Source organism: Alligator mississippiensis, chromosome 5, assembly GCF_030867095.1.
Source record: "Alligator mississippiensis isolate rAllMis1 chromosome 5, rAllMis1, whole genome shotgun sequence".
Taxonomy (NCBI): Eukaryota; Metazoa; Chordata; order Crocodylia; family Alligatoridae; genus Alligator; species Alligator mississippiensis.
This window is the reverse complement of record NC_081828.1, coordinates 217,855,273-217,874,412: the sequence shown is the minus strand read 5'-3', so window position 1 is coordinate 217,874,412 and position 19,140 is coordinate 217,855,273. Positions and strand designations below refer to the sequence as shown.

General features: G+C 47.8%; 1 protein-coding gene across 9 annotated transcripts in view; it reads left to right on the top strand.

Annotated features, from left to right (window-relative positions):
* The window catches only part of MAP4 (microtubule associated protein 4), a 218,583-nt gene that overhangs the window by 112,339 nt on the left and 87,104 nt on the right, over positions 1-19,140 (top strand). For all 9 annotated transcript variants that reach the window (XM_006260507.4, XM_014604463.3, XM_059729272.1 and 6 more), the window contains exon 5: positions 17,984-18,115. In XM_006260507.4, coding sequence (XP_006260569.3) covers positions 17,984-18,115 — 132 coding nt within the window. The remainder of the gene's footprint in view (positions 1-17,983; positions 18,116-19,140) is intronic.

Sequence of the window (19,140 nt, the reverse complement as noted above, 5' to 3'; positions counted from 1 at the left end):
AGGAGCAACCTTGGGAACCATTTGTCAGAAGGTTTTAAGTCCAGAGAGGCTTCACAGTTAGACCCGGCTAAGCTGAAGTTATTTCTTACCACTCTTAGGCTTCTCCCTGTGGGAGCAGTGCGTAGGTGAGTGGCTCCAGGATGGTCCGAGTGGCCTCGCGACGCTGCAGCTGACATGGACAGCAATGCAGCTGAGGGAGATGCAGGGCTCTCCTGCACAGGCCACCGGAGGAAATGCTTTAAAGATGCTCCAGTTCTAGATTTAGTAACGTTAGATGTTACTAATAAAGATAGTAGATATAGCATTTTTGGAAAGGAGAGTAATTTTACAAGTTGATTGTCCGCTTTAAACTAGACCAGATAAAACTTTAGGTAATAAATAGCCCGGTGGTCCTTTGGCACGCAGCAGATAACTTAATAGATCTTTTCCACCTCTGACTTCTGTTGTATGCTCAGAAGAGATCTCCCGCATCCTCTAGCTTTGTTTAAAATGCGACGTCTTGCAGTGTCGTGATTCAGCATCCAACCTGGTACTTTCAATTTAACCTATCAAAGCAAAGGGCTGAGCAGTTTATTTGCAGCTCACTGTATTTGAGCCTTTAGAAAAATACATTTGCCTCATTTACATCTTGAAAAGGAAATCTTTCCAACATATTGACAATCGGAGCAGCCCTTTCGAAGCACAACTGGAGCTGTTTCTTAGAGCACTCCTTTCTGTAACTCTTCCCATTGTCGCACCCAAATTGCAAGATGAGCCCATTTCCAAATGTTGATGCCTGAGTAGGGTGAATCCTCTTTAGGAAACACAGAAGCAGCTCAGTCTGCTGCTAAAAGCACGGAGCTGAAAATACAGAACCTGTTGGGTCTTTTCCCTTACTTGGGCTCTGCTGATATCCAGCATGACCTTGGACAAGTGGGTTCCTTCCTTGGTACCTCGCTTTGCCCAGCTGTACAACGGGCCAGTCCTTTCCCACAGAGCTAGGTTAACATGAAAGTTAATTTTGGGGGTGCTTTCAGATCCTGTGAGAGATGCTATGTAAGCACCAACCTTAGGAGGATTTTCTGTGAAGCTGCAGACTGCCTGTGGTCTCCTACAAAACTGTCGTATCTGCCTTTGGGTCTTGCCATCGGGAGCTAACAGTATTTATTACAGCTTAAAATAAATGATGTGACTTTTCAGCTCTGCAAAGTGGTGACAGGAACAAAGAAAAAGATGTCAGACTGGATGGGAGAGTCGCATCACGCAGTCCCTTTTATAATTGAACAAGTGCCGTCTTAAAAGTAGTGCGGGGAGGAGGGTTTGCTCATACTAATCCTGCTGAAAAGCTGTTCCACTGCTTGGAGAGCTACAGCCTTGCTCTGATTTCCAGCCCAGATGTATTCACAAGTAGTTTGGACACATTTGTTCTTATTCCACATTGTCCTTGTCTGTCGGACGTGTCCCCTGATGGATTTCCAGCCAGCAAGCCTTCATCTTGCTACGCTAAGTGGGCCAAACTCTTGGTCGTGTCTTACATTATAGGCTCTCCATTCCCCCCAGTAGCTCTTCTCTGTACCTGTTCCAGTTTGAATTAATCTTACTTGGATATGGATGATCAAAACTGCTCCCATGTCCTGACTGAGATCCCCAGTGCAGTCCTAATATCCTTTTACCTTCAGGCTCTAAATGCGTTGGACACAGACATCTTCTGATCCACAGACAGCTTCTGATCATCTAATGCAAGAGCCAGCAGGCTTGAAGGAGTGAAATAAGGGAGCTGAGTCTACAGGCAGGCTGGCGCTTGCAACCCAGCTGCGGCCACGCTGAGCTGAGAGCTACTCTTCTGCCCCCCTGCCGCCGCTGCCAGCACCTTTGCCCTTACCCTCACCACCGATTCCTGTTCCACGACAAATTTAGTGGTGAAAGGAACAGTGGCTGAAGGTTATATATGAGAGAGCAGGGTGAGGGAGGGGCACAAGCAGGTGGGGGAAACCTCTGATCCGGCGCTGATGTCCTCATTGTCCGGCCCTGCTCGTGCTCCTGCGCTGTTTCGGATGCGATTTGCTGGGGGTGCCGGATCCACCATCAGCCCACGGGCCTGAAGCTGCTGCCTCCTGGTCTAAGCACCAAGGCCATTCTCTTCAAGTCCTTGCACAGCAGACATTCGTACTAGTTTTTAAGTGCCTGACCTTACCTTCTTTATTTCTAATGAATTTCGTCTCCTGTCCATTTCTCCAGTCGTCAGCATCATTTAGTTCTCGTGGACTTCAGTGGAGCAGTGGCCGTGGTGCCACATATGAAATTAGTTAAACTGGAGAAGAAGGGTAAGAGCGTAAAGGACTGGATAAGGCATGTGCAAAAAAAAAAAAAAGGGAGTGTTGAAAGATGAAGCCTCCAGCCAAAATTTGCCAATCCCATTTCGTTATGAAATTTTGGATGTTTGTCTTGGCTAATTTGAAAAACTAGGACAAACCAAAGGATGTGTTAGTAAGAGTCCTCAAAGCTGAACTTCTGTGCTTAAAGGCCTTTCCAGTTTGGCCCATGGGGGAAGAGAAAACTCTTGTATTGTTGTGGGGGAAGTGAAAATATTATACAAACCCAAGCAGAGCTGCAAAGGGTTATCCTCATACAACTTTGCATGGTGACAGATGAAGTGTAGCAGCGCGCAGCTGAGAACCGAACAGAATCTTAAAACAAAATAACCTGGGTATCTTTTATCCTGGAATCGGTGCCGTGCTCTGGGGTCGTGAGCAATAGGAAAACCTGCGGCTGCACTCTGTACATCGGGGAGGGTAACACGAATGCCTTCAAGAGAGAGCACAGTGTCTGGTTCAGATGAGTCTACCCAAAAGTGGATTTTTTTGGATGGGGGTTGGTGTTTTTGTTGGGGGTTTTTTGTTTGGTTTTTGTTTTTTTTCAAGTCCAGCTTGCTTTCTTAGAGCACAGATGGAGGTATTAAAACATGGTGAGGGCTGGTGACCAACACAGTCAGAACGAGTTAGTCTCAGGTCAGAAAAAAATATGCAAACTGATAAACATAGTCAGCTGCTAATTATGCTGATTCTTGTGTTGGTTTATGGGATGAATAGCCTCAAGATGGGAGACTAGCCAATGAAATGCATTTGCCCATCCATACCACTTGCTAATATCTGTTCTCGCGTTCAATTTTAAGTGATCTAGTTACCAAAAATTATTTTGAAAAATTCCTTTTGAAAAATGCATTGCAAAGAAACAACTTATAAGTTTAGGTATTTGTAGCACTCCTGGTGATATATCTTTTCGGAAGTTACGGAGCAGGAAAAAAGGGGTGCTTTCTTGACCTTCTTTCCATGATACCTACTACTTAGCTTTCATGGTCTGCCACAGATGAGAGCGTTGAACTCTAGGCTTGATGAATAATGTTTTGAAAGCTCTTTTTTTCTACTAGTGAACCAAGCTTTCAGAGGTTTCATTGTTTCTCTCTCTCCTTTTGTTGGCTTTCCAACCTCTTAGTCTCAATGCAAGGTTTTTAAGTGCATGTGAATAGCATTGTTTCATTCGTGTAGTTGCCACCGTGAGCTTGCTTTGGTTTTTGGGCTCTTTCTCTGCGACGTTCTGAACGATTTCAGATCTTGCTTCGTAAAAACTCAAGCAGTACCAAATCTCCGTAACGCAAGATGTTATTCAGTCATTTGGACCATGGGGCACCTATTTGTGCTCCCTACTTAACCCAAAATTTCAATTTGACCTGTTACAAAATATATTTAGCAAAGCAGCCGACTGGTATCAGTTGAGATTCAGCCGCTGTGTGGATGGAGCAAATCAGTATTTAATTTTTGTTGTTGCTGGAATGGGCTCAGGACTTACAGTGCCCAAATAGACATTCAAATCATTGGCAACATACTACTATCGATACCGAAGTATAGCAGAACATGGGAATAGCAGTGTAAAAGCTGTTTGCACAGTGTCGTCTTTGCAGTAAACTCCCCAAATTTGGGCTAAACGATTGCAGAATGCAAGTGCGCTGCAGTCCTCGAGTTATGTTTCAAGGGCAAAGCTGCTATTTGTTGCAATGTTGGATTTTTCCTACAACAGAACCAAAGAATCATCCGTCTTGACTAGAGACAAGCCCCGCAGTACATCCGCTCCCGTTCTTAATGTAGCTGGAGCTGCAGAGCCCGTGAAAGTCTTCCGACCACCCTGGAAATGTCCAGTCTAGTTAGTGTCACGCGGGAAGAGGCAGGGGGCATGAGCTGTTCTATTTTGGCCGTATGCCTGCAACCTGCCTCTGTCAAAAACATGAAGGTGAGACAGTGCCGCAGCCGGGGGAAGATCTGCCGAAGAGATCAGTCTCCTACTCTTTGGCGCACTCTGCGCTCTCCTTGTATTTGCCCATCTGGAGCAAGTGCTACGATAAAGGGCCTGGATGCAGACCGACGCAAGTCCTTCGTTCCAGGTGAAGAACAGCGGTGGATGTCCTTTTAAACGATTGCTTTGCATTAACTTGAGTGGCTTGTCTGCCAGAATAATAACCGACTTTGGTTAGATCCTGCGTCTGCACGCAGAAGGAAATGTTACCAAATCCTATTCAATTAAAAAAGAGTTTTCTCCTCTGAGGGATTTCAGGGTTCCCTGAATACTGGATAACCCTTTCTTTAAGGCTGGAAGTGATAGTGATTTCAAAAGAGCAGAAGCAGCCTGTCACTTCCCCGTCATCCCCCTATGCAGATGCTTCCCGGATACATAGAAATAGAATCATGATTTTTGCTAGTATTATGTAAATGGCTCCTTGCTTTGATGCCCTTTGTGTCATTTGCTTGACACTATCTGGAATTAATGGCCTTGCAAATCTATTTCAAACGCGGTAGATAAATTTCTCTTGACGGCTTCTGATTCAGCATGGGAGCGTATTGCTTTTGCCATGGGATTTTCAGAGCCGAAACTAGGTCAGCAGCAGTGTGTGTTAATATAGGCTGAGGAACAGACTATAATCTCAGTATTAAACAAAGCAGTGCTGAAGGGAAGTTTGCTATTTTAAGCACAGATTTCCATGATCATTCTGATTCTGCAGAACAAACATATGGGGACTCCGGTGTGCTGCACCCACAATGGTTTTTAATAAGCTGCTGCTTGAACGCAGTCTTGCTGTGTCAGTCTTGACTGGGACTGGTGTGAAGAGAGACATCCACGGTCGAATGCAGAGGTGGGCTGGGAAGGGGGAAAGTACAGGAGGAGCATATGGGGAAAGGGGGAAATAAAGCATCTGAAGTCTGAGCACCGCGTGAGCAGGAGTGATGCTGTGGTTGGGATTGGAGATGATCGTATCTTGTGACCGCCTGGTTTGTAGTGCAGCACTGTTCTTTCGTAGCTCAGTCCATGAGGAAATATATGGGACTTCTGTTATAGACAGTGGCTCCTTTTTCAGCCGTGTTTTGGCAAAATAGTGCTTGCAATCTAGAGCTGTTAGAGGTGCAAATGTGGTTTTTTGGACTTGAAAAATCAAACCAGTATTGTAGAAACGATGGTGCGAGATTAAGTATGAGACCAAAGAAGTAGCACATGTATGCAGGCAGGAGTCAGACAGGCTAACATGCAAAATGACCTTCAGTTGCCAAAGAATATAAAAGCCACAGGAAAAAAATTGTGTTGGATATATCAGATGAAAGAGGAAGACTGGGGAAAACATTTGTCCTTCACTTGGTGAGAGAGAAAAGTGAATAAGAGATGAAGCACGGAGGGTTGAGGTTATTTACTGCCTCCTTTGCTTTGATTTTCTGACAATTTTCATTTTGACCACAGCTTACTGTGGCTTTAACAAGAAGTAGGAAAGCAGGCCAGAAGACGGAAAGAAAAAGCTGTTTTTAAAAAAAAAACCAACCAAAAAAAAAAAAGTCAGAGTTATTCAGTTCAGCTGACTGATGAAGTACGAGGAACTACCCGATCTCTCTCCTAAAGGATTGGCTGAGAACTCAAAATAAACTTAATCAGTTGGTGAAATAATTCAAAATTCTCAAACATTTAAGGCTACATGTTTAGGAAGACTAAATTCAGCGCAGAAATATAAAGCAGGGGTTAAATAGCTAGGAAGTCCGCCTGCAGAAAAGGTTCAGGGGGGTTTAATTCATCACAACCAGAACAGGAGTCAACCTCGGGGACCGATGACATTCGGGGACCTAGGACAAGGAGCGTCATGCAAGGTGCCAAGGGTGAGTAGACCTCTCCTTGGCACTGCAGAGGCTCTTTGTGGAGCACTGGGTCTGGTTTCGAGCACCCCGCTTTAAGGGTGGTGTAGACAACGTGGAGAGAGTCTAGAGGAAAGCAGCAAGGATCAGAGGGTGTAGAAAACAAGCTGTGCAGAAGGGTTGAAAGAATTCATAGATTCATGGATGTAGGGTCGGACGGGACCTTGTAGATCTTCAAGTCCGACCCCCTGCCCTGGGCAGGAGAGAGAACTGGGCTCATATGCCCCCAGCTAGGTAATTATCCACCCTCCTCTTAAAGCCCCCCAGGGTAGGAGCCAGCACCACTTCTCTTGGAAGTTGGTTGCAGCTCCTAGCCGCCCTGACTGTGAAGTAGCGTCTCCTGATGTCCAGCCTGAACCTACTCTCAAACAGCTGGTGGCTGTTATTCCTTGTTACTCTGGGAGGCGCAGGGGAACAGGGTCTCTCCCAATGCCTGCTGGTCTCCCCGGTAAGCTTTTTATAGACGGCCACCAGATCCCCCTCAGCCTTCTCTTGTGGAGGCTGACCAGGTTCAGGTCCCGTCGCCTCTCCTCGTAGGGCCTGCCCTGCTGCCCCCGATCATGCGGGTGACCTCCTCTGGACCCTCTCCATGCTGTCCACATCCCTCCTGAAATGCGGTGCCCAGAACAGGACGCAGTACTCCAGCTGCGGCCTGACCAGTGTCGCACAGTGGGGGAGGATCACCTCCTTGGCCCTGCTCGAGATGCATCTGTGGATGCACGACAAGGTGCGGTTGGCCTTCCTGACTATGTCCCCACATTGGCGGCCCATGTTCATCTTGGAGTCAGTAATGACTCCAAGATCCTTTTCTGCCTCTGCGCTGATGAGAAGAGATTCCCCAGCCTGTAGGTGTGCTGCTGGCTCTTCCTCCCCAGGTGCAGCACCTTGTGCTTGTCAGAATTGCATTAGCCAAGAAAACGAGATGACTGGGGAGAGGACAGGAGTCTTTCAGCATGCGAAAGGCTCTTTAAGAAGAGGCAAGTGATTATTTGTTCTCTGTCCGTACAGGGAATAGGCCAACAAGAAATCGGCTTAATTCGCAGCGAAGGTTTAGGGGAGATTGGTCAAACCTCCCAGGCTGCCTGGGAAGGCTGTTGAATCTCCCTCACCGGTGGTGATAAGCCTGTGTTAGATGAATGCGGGTGGTGCGTGTAAAACACAATCAAAACAGAGAGGTGGAATAGGTAATGTGCTGCCTTCGCTTACAACCGTTGATTCCAAATCCTGTCACTACAGAGCGTCTGAATGCCACGTGCTTCTTCCCCGGAGGTATTCACTCACTTTTCTCAAATGCTGGTGGGTGTCTATTTCTGCTGGAGCTATTCAGTATAAATTGCCAAATTGCCAGACTGCATTACATGAAAACTGCTTGTCTTTAAACATCTCTTGGCTCCTTTCTAGCTCGGTGCCTTTTAGTTTGCAGATCAAGTCTGTGGAACCCGGGTCCCATGGGGGAAGCATCAGTCGGGGATCTGAAGCTGGAAATCCTCGGATCGTGGAGGATGAGGGTTGGAAGGGAGCTCAGGAGGTCGCATCTAGTCCGACCCGACCCCCCGCTCTCCTCCCCAGCTAGATCATCCCAGCCCAGGCTTTTTCTAGCCAGGTCTTGGGAACCTCCAGGGATGGAGAGTCCACCGCCTCTCTGGTGAATCTCTGCTGGTCTCTCCATGTCCCTGTGAGCTGTCTGAGGGCAAGTCCGTGCCAGGACATAGTGCTCCTAACGGCGTCGTGCTGCAATGCCCTGTGCTGCTCTGCAAGGGCTGCCTTGGTGCAGAGGCCAGTCAGCTGCGCACACCGTCTCCAGTGCAGGTGGCAGCACGTGTGAAGGAGCGGCGTGTCCAGCACAGCACTCCCCATGCGTGAGCTATTGGGATAGATGTGCCTGTGGTATCCCCTGCTCCTACCAAGGGAACTAAAATGGGGCTCGGCGACCAGCCCCCAGCGGATGTACTGAGCTTGATCTATAGAAGCGACGAAACGTGAAACCCTCTAGTTCATCACAGGAGACCAAAGGAAACTCTTCTTTGCTCATAAAGTGATCTGTCAGAATATCTTGAAATCATTCCTGGAAGATGATTTCTTCCAGAGCCCCACTCTCACGTTAGAAAGCTGGTTTAGGGCTAGCCTACTGGATGACTAAAAACCACTTCCTGAATGAGTAAGTGTTTGGGGGAAAGCTGCCTTGGACTCGTGATAGTTTGAGCCAGAAGATCACCCCCTCGGGTGGAAAACTCACTGCCAGGGTTAAGAGTTGCCATCCCATCTCGTTGCCCCGCCGAGCTTGTTGCTAGCAGGTAGCCGAACGGGTGTGTTGTCCCTTGCATCAGTGTGTGTTAGAATTTGCCAGCAGCTACTTCAGAAGCAATAAATCTCCCCCTTGCTTCAAATTAGGAATTAGCAGCATACTTGGGAGCAGCTTGCTTCTGTAAATTATTACAGCAGCATCAACTCTAATAAGCCCTAGCGCAGTGGAGCCCCAGTCTCACTTCAAGGTCTCTCAACTTCTTATTTTATAATCCAAACAATGTGTGACACTACCGCCTTTCCCCAAGCTGTCAACTAGAGCGGCCTTTGTTGCATGTAAAGTGTCTCATAATTATCCCCGTCAGATATTTTGAGAGGAAATCTGATATCGCAGTCTGTGTAAAAAGGCAATGATCTTCATGTGATATCTTTTATTGGATCAGCTGCATGGTTGGGATAGGCCTAGGGAAGATGGAGTCTGAGACCAGAAGGTTGCATTGCTTTCAAAACCTCGTCTAAGTCTTTCCTAACCATGCAGTGGGCCAATGAAAAATATTGTCCACGAAATCCTTGCCTCTTGCATAGCTCCTGGGCCTCCATGACTACATCATCATCCCAGCCCTACCAAAACATATTGCAATCTCTATTTGTTTTTGTCCCCAAGGTGTTCATGCTGCTCGCATTACCCGCTGTATCTTTACAGCTTTATTTTTATTTTTTTGTTTCCCTAAAGAGAAATGCATCTGTAACTCAAGGCACAGTACATGCTGGACTGTTTCAAGTGCTGCAGCATCCTTTGTATGTGCAATAGTCTGTAAGGACTCTGATTCTTTAAAGGCTGAGTCATGTCCCTGGCAGTCGGTGGGGGTGTTGCCACTGGCATATGGTGGGGACATTAAATTCATCTGGGGCCCCAGACTGGAACCAGACCGTGGGGCTCCCTGTGGGCCAGATCCAGCCTGGGGCAGAGGGACAGCTGCGGGGGTCTCTGTAGCAACAGTGGTGAGTCCAGGGGGGGTAGTGGCTCTAAGGACACGGGGTCCAGGACTCAACAAGGGTATGGGGGTGGCCGTGGTTGCTGTCAACGACCAAGGCCAGCGGGGCCGAAGGGCCCTGAATCTGTGGCAGGCCATGCCCCACAACTTCCTCCAGCCCAGTAAACCAGATTAACGAGCTGTGGGCTGGATCCAGTCCGTGGGCTGTGTTGGACACCTCTTGCATGCAGGACATCCACTACCTACTTGAGATGCCTTTAAGGTGTCTGTTGTCACAGCACCCAGGAATTCACCCTACACCAACTGAAAGACCGGGTTGCCACTACAAAGTTTTGTTGGCTAGCTGGGTCAATTAAGGGTTGAAAAAATCCACCCCCTGGTTGATGTACGTGCTGGCAGAGCCCCTGTTGTGGATGCACTTATGCTGACAGAAGGGCGCCTTTGTCATCTTGGCTTATGTCACTTGAGGAGGTGGTGCAGGCACGCTAGCAGATCAGCTTCCTCTGTCGGCATATGCTGTGTCTACAGTAGAGGACTGCTGAGCCATGCCAGCCTAGCTGAAACCACGGTGCAGGCAAGCCCTGAGCATCCTGCTCTGATCTGTGCATATCACGTTGAGCCATTTGTTCTCAGGTTCTTAGGTTTTATGCACAAGAAATCGGTGCAGGTTTTCTTGATGGGGTTATTTTAATTTTTTCATTTTCTCCCTTTTGAGCTGAACCATCCCCTGTAGCGGCTACAGAAAAATTAACTGGAAAAATCACCTCCGAAAGCAAGGGGCATGAACAGCAGAGAGTAAAGCTGACACATGCATCCCACATGTAAATCTCTAAGACAGGAGTGGCCGGCCTGTGGTCTGCAGCAGGTTGGAGAGGGGACAGGCAGCACAGCGGCAGACAGAGCAGAAAGCAGAGCACCAGATCGAGCAAGGAGTTGGGAGAGGGAGTAGAAAACAGAGCATCAAGTTGGACAGGGGAGCACAGAGAAGTAGATTCCCAGTTTGGGCAGGGAGCGGAAAGCAGGCCAGGGAAGGAGCACAGGGCAGGGAGCAGAGCCGCAGCCCAGGCAGGGAGCAATAAGCTGAGCAGCAGCTCAGGGAAGGGAAGTGGAGCGACACCTGTGCCTGCCAAAAAGGTTGGCCCCCGCTGCCAAAAGGGGTTTAGTAGCCAAAGGTAAAGAGCCTTTTTCTAAAAGATTGATGCGACTGTCTCTTAATTTCAGGTAAAGTCTTGTTCTAAAGTACAGCACTGAGTTGGCATTATGGGTAGAAGCAAGATCTTTAGTAAAGCTGTTGCACTCTCATCTGTACCTATGACAACAATTGTGAGACTCTCGCCAAAGAGGTTTGTTTTTTAGTATAAAAATAGGATTTGAAGTGCCTTCATTAGATTAAAAAAAATCTACTCGTAAGCAGATGCTCTCTCATGGGTCACGTATCTCACTGTCATACAAACCGGCTCAGCAATGGCTGTTCAGCAATCCAGTTCAGATCGCTACCTGCCATTTTTCCTTCTTCCTATAATTAGAGATTGATTTGGGCCTGTATTATGCATTTTTGGATGTAGCTCCCCACCCTCCTCCCCACACGCACACAATTTGCCTGCCCTGCACAGTGCACCTTCTTTCTTTTCCTTTTCCCAGAGAGACGGATCCCGTTTGAATTGTGTGCGTGGAGGAACGCCAGTATCTAGAAATCACAAAAGTCTATTTTAAAAATCTAGGGTGAGCATGCTGGAGAATGAGTGATCTTTCCAGAGCGCCGCGTGCATGTATGGTTCAGTAGGTAATTGCCAACTGTCTGTCTGAGGCTGTGGGCAATGTCTGAATCTGACTGATGCCCCAGCTGCATGGGCTTCTCTGCACAGGAACCTGGAAGAATGCGTCCACGGCGGAGGCTGAACGGTAGATTTATTTTGCAGCCCTGAGGCTTGCCAGGTCGCTGACGGGGCTGCTTAGTTTGATTTGAAATGCAGGAACCGAAGGTCTTGCTTCCTAAACCTCGGATTTTTCCCACTGGGAAACGTGCACTTGAGAGTGAGTTTTGCTGGCTGAGCAGTAAAGCAGAGCAATAGTTTTATTTTTTGCAGGTACTTGTGCATGTTTGATTGTAGGGCATTTGGGCCTGAAGGAACATACAGCTTGTGCAGAGTAAGGAAAAGGAAGAGCGCGTATTTAGTTCAAAGCACTGCAACGTGACTTGTTATATAGATTACGTGAGAGCGCTACGCTGAGCAAGTGTTAAGGGCAGAGTCAATAACTCGAGCTGGGGAACTCCAGATTGCATGTCTGCGACCTCGGCTTGTATTCCCTCCTGGTGTACGTAGATTGTAGAGTCGGAAGGGACCACAACGGATCATCGTGTCCGACCCCCTGTCCCTGGCAGGAAAGAGGACTGAGGTCAGATGACCCCAGCCAGGCACCTATCTAGCCTCCTCTTGAAGACCTCCAAGCTAGCTGAGAGCACCACCTCTTGGAAGCCCATTCCAGGTCCTGGCCACCCTTACTGTGAAAAATGTCTTCCTAATGTCTTGCCTAAATCTACGCTCAACTAGTTTACACCCAGTATTCCTAGTTAGTCCCTGGGGCGCTCTGGTAATAGCGCATCACCAATTCTCTGTTGTCCTCCCTTGATAAGCTTATAGGCGGCTACAAGGTCTCTCCTTAGCTGTCTCTTGTGAAGGCTGAAGAGATTCAGCCCTCTCAACCTCCCCCCGCAGGGTCTATCACAAAGGCCACAAATCATGCGAGTGGCCTCCTCTGGACCCTCTCCAGATTCCCCGCGTCCCTCTTGAAGTGCGGTGCCCAGAACTGGACACAGTACTCCAACTGCAGCCTGACCAGTGCCGCATCGAGGGGGAGCATCACCTCCCTCGATCTGTTGGTTATGCACCTGCTAATGCACGACAAGGTGCAATTGGCCTTGTCGATGGCCTCGTTACACTGCCGGCTCATGATCATCTTGGAGTTAGTTATGACTCCAAGACCTCTCTCAGCGTCTGAGCTGCTGAGGAGGTCATCCCCCAACCTGTAGGTGTGCGGGGGTTCCTCCTTCCCAGCTGGAGTACCTTACATTTATCTTTGTTGAATTGCATCCTGTTTCGTTCTGCCCATTGATCCAACCTGTCCAGATCAGCCTGTATGTGCTCCCTGCCCTCCGGTGTACTAACTTTGCCCCATAACTTGGTATCGTCAGCGAACTTGGAGAGGGTGCTCTCCACGCCCTCGTCCAAATCGCTGATGAAGATATTAAATAACACCGATTCAAGGACCGAACCCTGCGGGACCCCACTGCCCACCTCCTTCCAGGCCGAGAACGACCCGTCCACCACCACTCTGGGTGCGTCCCTAAGCCAGTTGGCCACCCACCTGACCGTGTAGTTGTCCACTCCACGGCCTTTTAGCTTCTCTGTGGGAATAGGATGCGAAACTGTGTTGAAGGCCTTCCTAAAATGCAGGTAGATGACATATTATATAGATATCAGAGATGTTATTTTGGATTGGCACTGATATAAAGAAAATTGACTATATATGCAAAGTCCTCGGGGGGAGAATGGGGTCCTAGGTGTGTCAAATTGGTCACCCAAGATTAGCAAACTCTCCTCATGACTTTATCTATACTCTCCCTGTGCCTCACATCCCTTTCTGTAGAAGAGGAGTATTATCTCTTCTCAGGGGCCAGCTGGGAAATCAAGTCCAGATGGTTGTTGTACCAGAAACACCCGGCGGGAAACAGGGTCTTGGTTTTGGGGAGTCTTCAGGGTTTTGGTTCATGGGGAGTCTTCAAGAAATTTAGCTGCCAGACTGACAAGTCAGTTCAGTAAGGATTTCTTTTCAGCGACTCATAGCTTGGTCAATTTGGAGCAGTTGTTCATGCATAGTAGCAGGAAGCACGTGAAACACCAGGCAACTCCTCTTCCTTTGCTGTATTTCGAGACTTTATAATGAGACGTGGGGCAGGAAAACTCTTTGAAGACTTCTCACAGCTAAATTAACATGGGGAAAATGGTTCATTTTCCCCTGAACTTATTTCCAGAAGCATTCTGACAATTGAAAAATCAGCCCGAGGCCAACATCTGACATGAAAAACAATCATCTCATCCGAACCCATTCAAATTGGGCAGAGTTTTTAAGCAACCAAAATAGGGTCTTCTAGCGACAGTTTCCAGATCATACGATTAGGCTATATTTGAGTCGAGGACTACAACCCGGAACTGTAGACACTCTTCAGTGGCACTCTCGATATCACAAGTCGCTATACAGAAATGCGTATTAGTGTGACGTGCTCAAGATAACCATTTGCTTGACAAATAAGGGGGGGGAAAAAGAACAAATAATATCCTGGCATACGTCGATTTGAGTCGTGAAGGCCCAGAACAGGAATGTGAAGCTGTAAAGGTTCTCCAGGGTTAGCAAATCTACACGGCAGCATGTGGGACTGTGGCACTATGGAGAGGGGTGTCTGGCACCATGCAAGACATTAAAACCAGAATGCTGACTGCTCAAATGGCTGGAAAGCTGGGTAGGGAATTGTTCACAGCCAGTTTTCAACCATCTGCCTCTTAGCAGCCCTTTGAAATGATGTTTTCCAAAATATGCGAGCACGCTGCATCCCCGAGAAATGCGGGGGCAGTTCCTTTGTTTCCTTTGCTGCTGCTAAGAGTTTACAAGGCAGTAGAAGTATTGTGCTAGCAAATAATTTTAGCCAGACAAATTCGTATCCGCTTAGAGGACTGAATCGCCACAGTGATTGGATATATTAGCTTTGGGATTTGCCAACTGCAGGAAATGAAGCCTTAAACCCAGTCTGTTTCGCCCTCGAGCTCAGTTTGGTGCTGGCAGGTGCAGCTCCTTATTGCAGACTCATTAATATTGAAGATACTTAACCTCGAGTTAAATATCTGGTCAGTGACCTAGGGAGATTAGGATCTCCTGCAGGGAGAAGGCTTTATCATGGTAATCCTCTTCTCAAAGAGTGCTCCTTGCTGAAAGTTCACTGTGCGATGGCATGCCGGATAGTGGGCACAGCGCTTCACACGAGTGTTTGTTTGAGCACAGCGGGCTCTGCACTTCGGGAGCGTCCGTGCTGTAGGTTGCCAGAAGTGCTGTTTTATATGGATTAACTTTGCAGTTGGCTTTATGCGGGCACGCTGATCTCTGCAGAGCAGATGATAAAACAAACAAATCGCCGCTGTCAGCAACTGTACTGAACGTTCGCAGTCGTTGGAACCGGCGGCAGGAGGTGTTCATGGAAAGCGCGGCTTGCATGGACTCCATTTTCTGCCTTCAGGAGCAGCTCCGTTGTGAGTATGTTGGATGCAGCATTTCCCCCAGTCCAGTATCTTGCATTGCCATTCCAGCCGGTGCTGTAGCACCAGTGGGGATGCTCCGATAGTTTTCAAACTGGCATTAGCGCATCATATTAGATCACAGGTCTGCTAGTAGTTGGGAACTGGCCTGCCCCTGTTGGAGGCTGGCTCCGTTGCTCTCGACTGGGGAAGATCTCATTTGTGCAGTTGAAAAGCAAGGCTCTGACTGACCCTCGGTTACTTTATTTGCTATGGGAGGCAGTGGGTCAAATTGAAAGATTTCCCTTGCTCTTTCCTAGACTCAGGAGCCCCTTTTCCCGAGGTCCAGTGTTGAATATTGTACGTGGAAAAGAGCCAAGTGAGCTTGAGGAGTCATTGCAGCTTAGCTCAATTATAACGCAGTCCATTTAAGTGCACAGAAATTTTGCCTGGAGAAGCAGTGTGTTTAATAGGGCGGACTGGAAGCCTTATGTTTGAACTCCTGACCTGAGCGCTGATTGCTGGCAAAATGTGTAAGTGAAAATCTGTCATTGTTCTTGGCCCACTCGGGGCCCTGCCTGGTGCCTGTGATGCTTGAGCACAGGTTAAATGAAGTGTTGGTTGGTGTAACGGAGGCAGTGGATGAAGCCCTGACCCACACCTCCGGGTGTTAGTCTTGGCTTTGCCATCGGTCTGCTGGGCACCCAAGGGTCTGCCATGTCTCTGTTCTTCCATCTGTAAAATGGGGGTAATGGTACAGCCTTTGTAAAGGGCTCCAAGGTGTACTGATAAGATGTGCTACATGAGGAGTGCTTCTGCAAGGTAAAGCAAGCGGTCTCCTGTTCGTTCCTAGAGGGCTGGCTTCCTCAAACTACAGCAGCTGTGTGCCGGTTTCTTGCCTCCTGTCTCCGTTTCCGGAGTGCCCTCTCTTTGAGAGAAGCTCCTGCTCCCTTTTAAAGTCACCTGCCATCTACAAACACATCTGAAGGCAACATTTCCAAGTGTTTTCCTCCTGCTCAGCTGCTCCTGCTGTTAAGTCCTGGGTTCTCTTCCCCATAACAGCAGCGATACGGTTGTCTTTGCTAGTCCAGCTCTAGCACTAGAAGCTCCTTCAACTTTTGGAGCCTGATCAGTGTCTGCTGGGGTCCTTGAGACTGCCTGTTTGTACTTGGGGGGTCTCTACTGACATCTGGGCACTACTGGGGGTCCTGTGCAATGCCGCTACGACAGCTGTGCTGTCGGAGTACAGTCTGAGAAGGCGCCAGCTTTTGAACGGGCCATGCCAGCTGCCTGAAGGTGCGGGGTGTCTCCAGATACCTTTGACAGATGAGGTTCTTTAGGTAAATATGATATCTTTTGTTAGACCACCTAAATAGTTGGAAAAATTGTTCTTTGCAAGCTTTTGGGCACAAACGCCCTTCTTCAGGGACAGACTCGCCTTATGCCTGAAGAAGGGTGTTTGTGTCCAAAAGCTTGCCAGAAAGTTTTTCCAACTATTTAGTTGGTTTAATAAAAGATATCATATTTACCCAAAGACCCCTGTCTGCCTGTGTCCTTAGACCAACACGGGTACCAACAACCCTCCAGATACCTTCCACTTGCTGCAGAGCAATGGCAGAAGCTGGGCCCCACTCGGCAGCAGAGCTGCTCTGCCTTTGGTGTAGGCTGGGCCTGAGATTTTAATAGACCTTTTGGTCAAGCCGAAATTAAAGGGAAACGCCCACTGGGGAAATCCCTATAAAATGTCTCTTGCTTCCTCCAGACCTCTTGCAACTAAATCCTCTCACTGCTTGCATGTTTTGCATCCTATTTGGCAAATACACTTCATATCCAGCCAAAAGAATGGCAGTGTCCTGTCCAGGGGGCCTTACAAGAGGTGTTAATTAAATCCCTTGCTACTCCACATTGCAAATAACTGTGAATAATGGTGTCTCTTGACATTTATAAGGGTGCTTTACATCTTCAAAGCCCTTACAAAACTTAATGATGTCTGTTTTGATAAAATATTGCCCTTGTATGGTCTCCTTTTCATCCAGTATGAGTGGTTTTCCCTACAGCATTGTCTGTATTGATCCCCTACCACAGGCTGGCAAGTCATTCCCTCCCCATATCAGCCCTCCCTGATTTGGCTTCAGGCTCGAATTCAGCCCTGTCTTTTGCATATAAGCATTGCTGTGCTAAGGCCTGGCCTGGAAAGCTTGCTCCTTGCTGAACCGAGCCATGTTGGATTCAGTCTTTTAAGAGAGCTGAGAGCCACTGGCAGCAAACCAGCAGTCTTGTAAGCTCGGGAGTGATCGAAGGAGACCTCGGAGCACCTGCGGGATTCTCTTGCAATAGCTGCAAGCCCCCTGTGATGGTGGTCGGGTGTCTCATTTATTCTACAGGAATTTATTTTCTGAAGAATGTTGTTCCTGTTCTGGTGTCACTGAAGAACCACGTGCACTTACAAGAGTTGCTTTTTGTGTTCTCAGATCACTCCATTCTATAAGTATTCATTTTAAATTCCCACTCTCTGTCCCTCCACAGGTACCTCTAGAATCAAGCAGTATATTTGCATTGATGCTGTATAACTGATCATCATTCATTGGCATCTATCTGTCTGTAGCTGTCTTCTGCAATTGTGAACTACTAATAAAGTATTAGTGCTCTTCCTGAATATCTCCTGTCTTTCCCTAAGTTGTCTGGGACTCCCAGCCCCTGTTGTTTGCCTTATCTGCTCCTAACACTTTGCACTTGTGTTTCCTCATATTCTTCCTTAATTGCACTTGTATTAAGTTTTCTATTCTGACGGTAATACAGTTACAGTTAGATCCAGAGTGTAGGAAGGGAAAGGAGTTTGATATTCCACACAACCAGCTCGCAGTGCTGAACACAACTGGTCCAGGTCTACCCTGACTACAGTCAATGTGGCATTAGTTACTATTGGTAATTAAGATTAGTCTAATTTGATGCAACTTGCTAGTGAATGTACATGCTGGAGGGCTTGAGTGGATGTCTTGTGCTTTTCCGTATTTAACAGAACAAAGAAGAATCTCAGCACAGCGTGAGGTATACGTTCTTCGTTCATGTCGTACCTGTATCAAGATCCTTCCATTTCCTTTTTAAGAGCTATATTGAAATTGTAAAACTGAAGAACACTTCATTGAAAAATCACGCGGCCGTTCGGCTTTCTCAAAAGCCTTGACCCGCCATATAACGTTAACCGTATGCATGAAAGTCATTTGGCCTAGTGATTTAGTGCTTTCTCTTTGCATTTCAGTATCCCACGAAGAGATCATGGATGAGAAGTTGTCCCACAAAGAGTTTATGGATCACAAAGAGACCTGGGCAGTGGATGAGAGAGACCTCTGCTTTGATCCGCAGGCAGTGTTGAAGCCCATGGAGGCAACAGGTACAGCTGTATTACCCAACACAATAATTGAAATCCACTTTGGGCTGCGGCTTGACGTGGCAAAGCATTGGCGTGTGAGTCTCGCTGGTAGTGCATGTTCATCACATGCTCACTTTCTTACCTCCCTTCTGCGATCTGGTTCCCAGTATTTCAAAAATCCACCAAGACTTGGACAGCAGTAAGTTAATGTAGAGTGCCAGGCTTGCATCTTTAAGCTCCCATGAGACACTACATATTTAAACCAGAATTGATGACTTGGTATTCCTGTCTCATGTTTAATGATTGCATGGGGTGTCACCAGTTTTGCCTAGTTAGGATTGTAGTGTCTCTGTTGAACACTGCCCAGGGGAGCACAGGGCTGGAAATTGGGACATGTCGTTCGAGTCTGCCAGTCCTCTAGCTTGGCAGCACAAACAGGTTAGCCAGCGCGGAGGTAGGAGTTTACATTGCATTAGCTACTTGACTGTAACGGCCCCGGGGCCTGTTCTTGCCCCTGAGTGAGTGGGGGGAGTAAAGTGGAGTACGTTCCCATGCATTTAGCGGGAGTTAAGAGCGTGCATGTGGGTAGCTCCCACAGAAGAACTAATGCTCTGTGAACTTACAAAGCTGGCTTGCCTCATGGTGACTTGCTTGTTTAACTCTACCCTTAAATTAGCATTGCTCCACGCTGGGAGGCTCCTATCTGTAGTTGCAGTGATGAGTCACAGCACCTTTTTAAATCAGCTAGCATCTGCCCTATACTCGCTTTGCATTAACAATGATTTGTTTTAAAAACACATCTGTCTTTACCAGAGACACAACATAAAAAATGTTTCTGACCCCCTCGTTCACAACTGTCAGACTGCTTCCAGGCTCGGGTGCTACTGCCAGATTTGAGCCCGGAGGGGATTTTTACTGTGTAAACAATGGCACACAAACTGGAACGAAATGCGCTGCTTTCTGCCCCTGCTCCTGGGCCCTGGAGAGCTCCCCGAACTGAGCTGAAGTGCCACTTGCTGCGGTCTCCTCAAGGGAGGCTAGCAGAT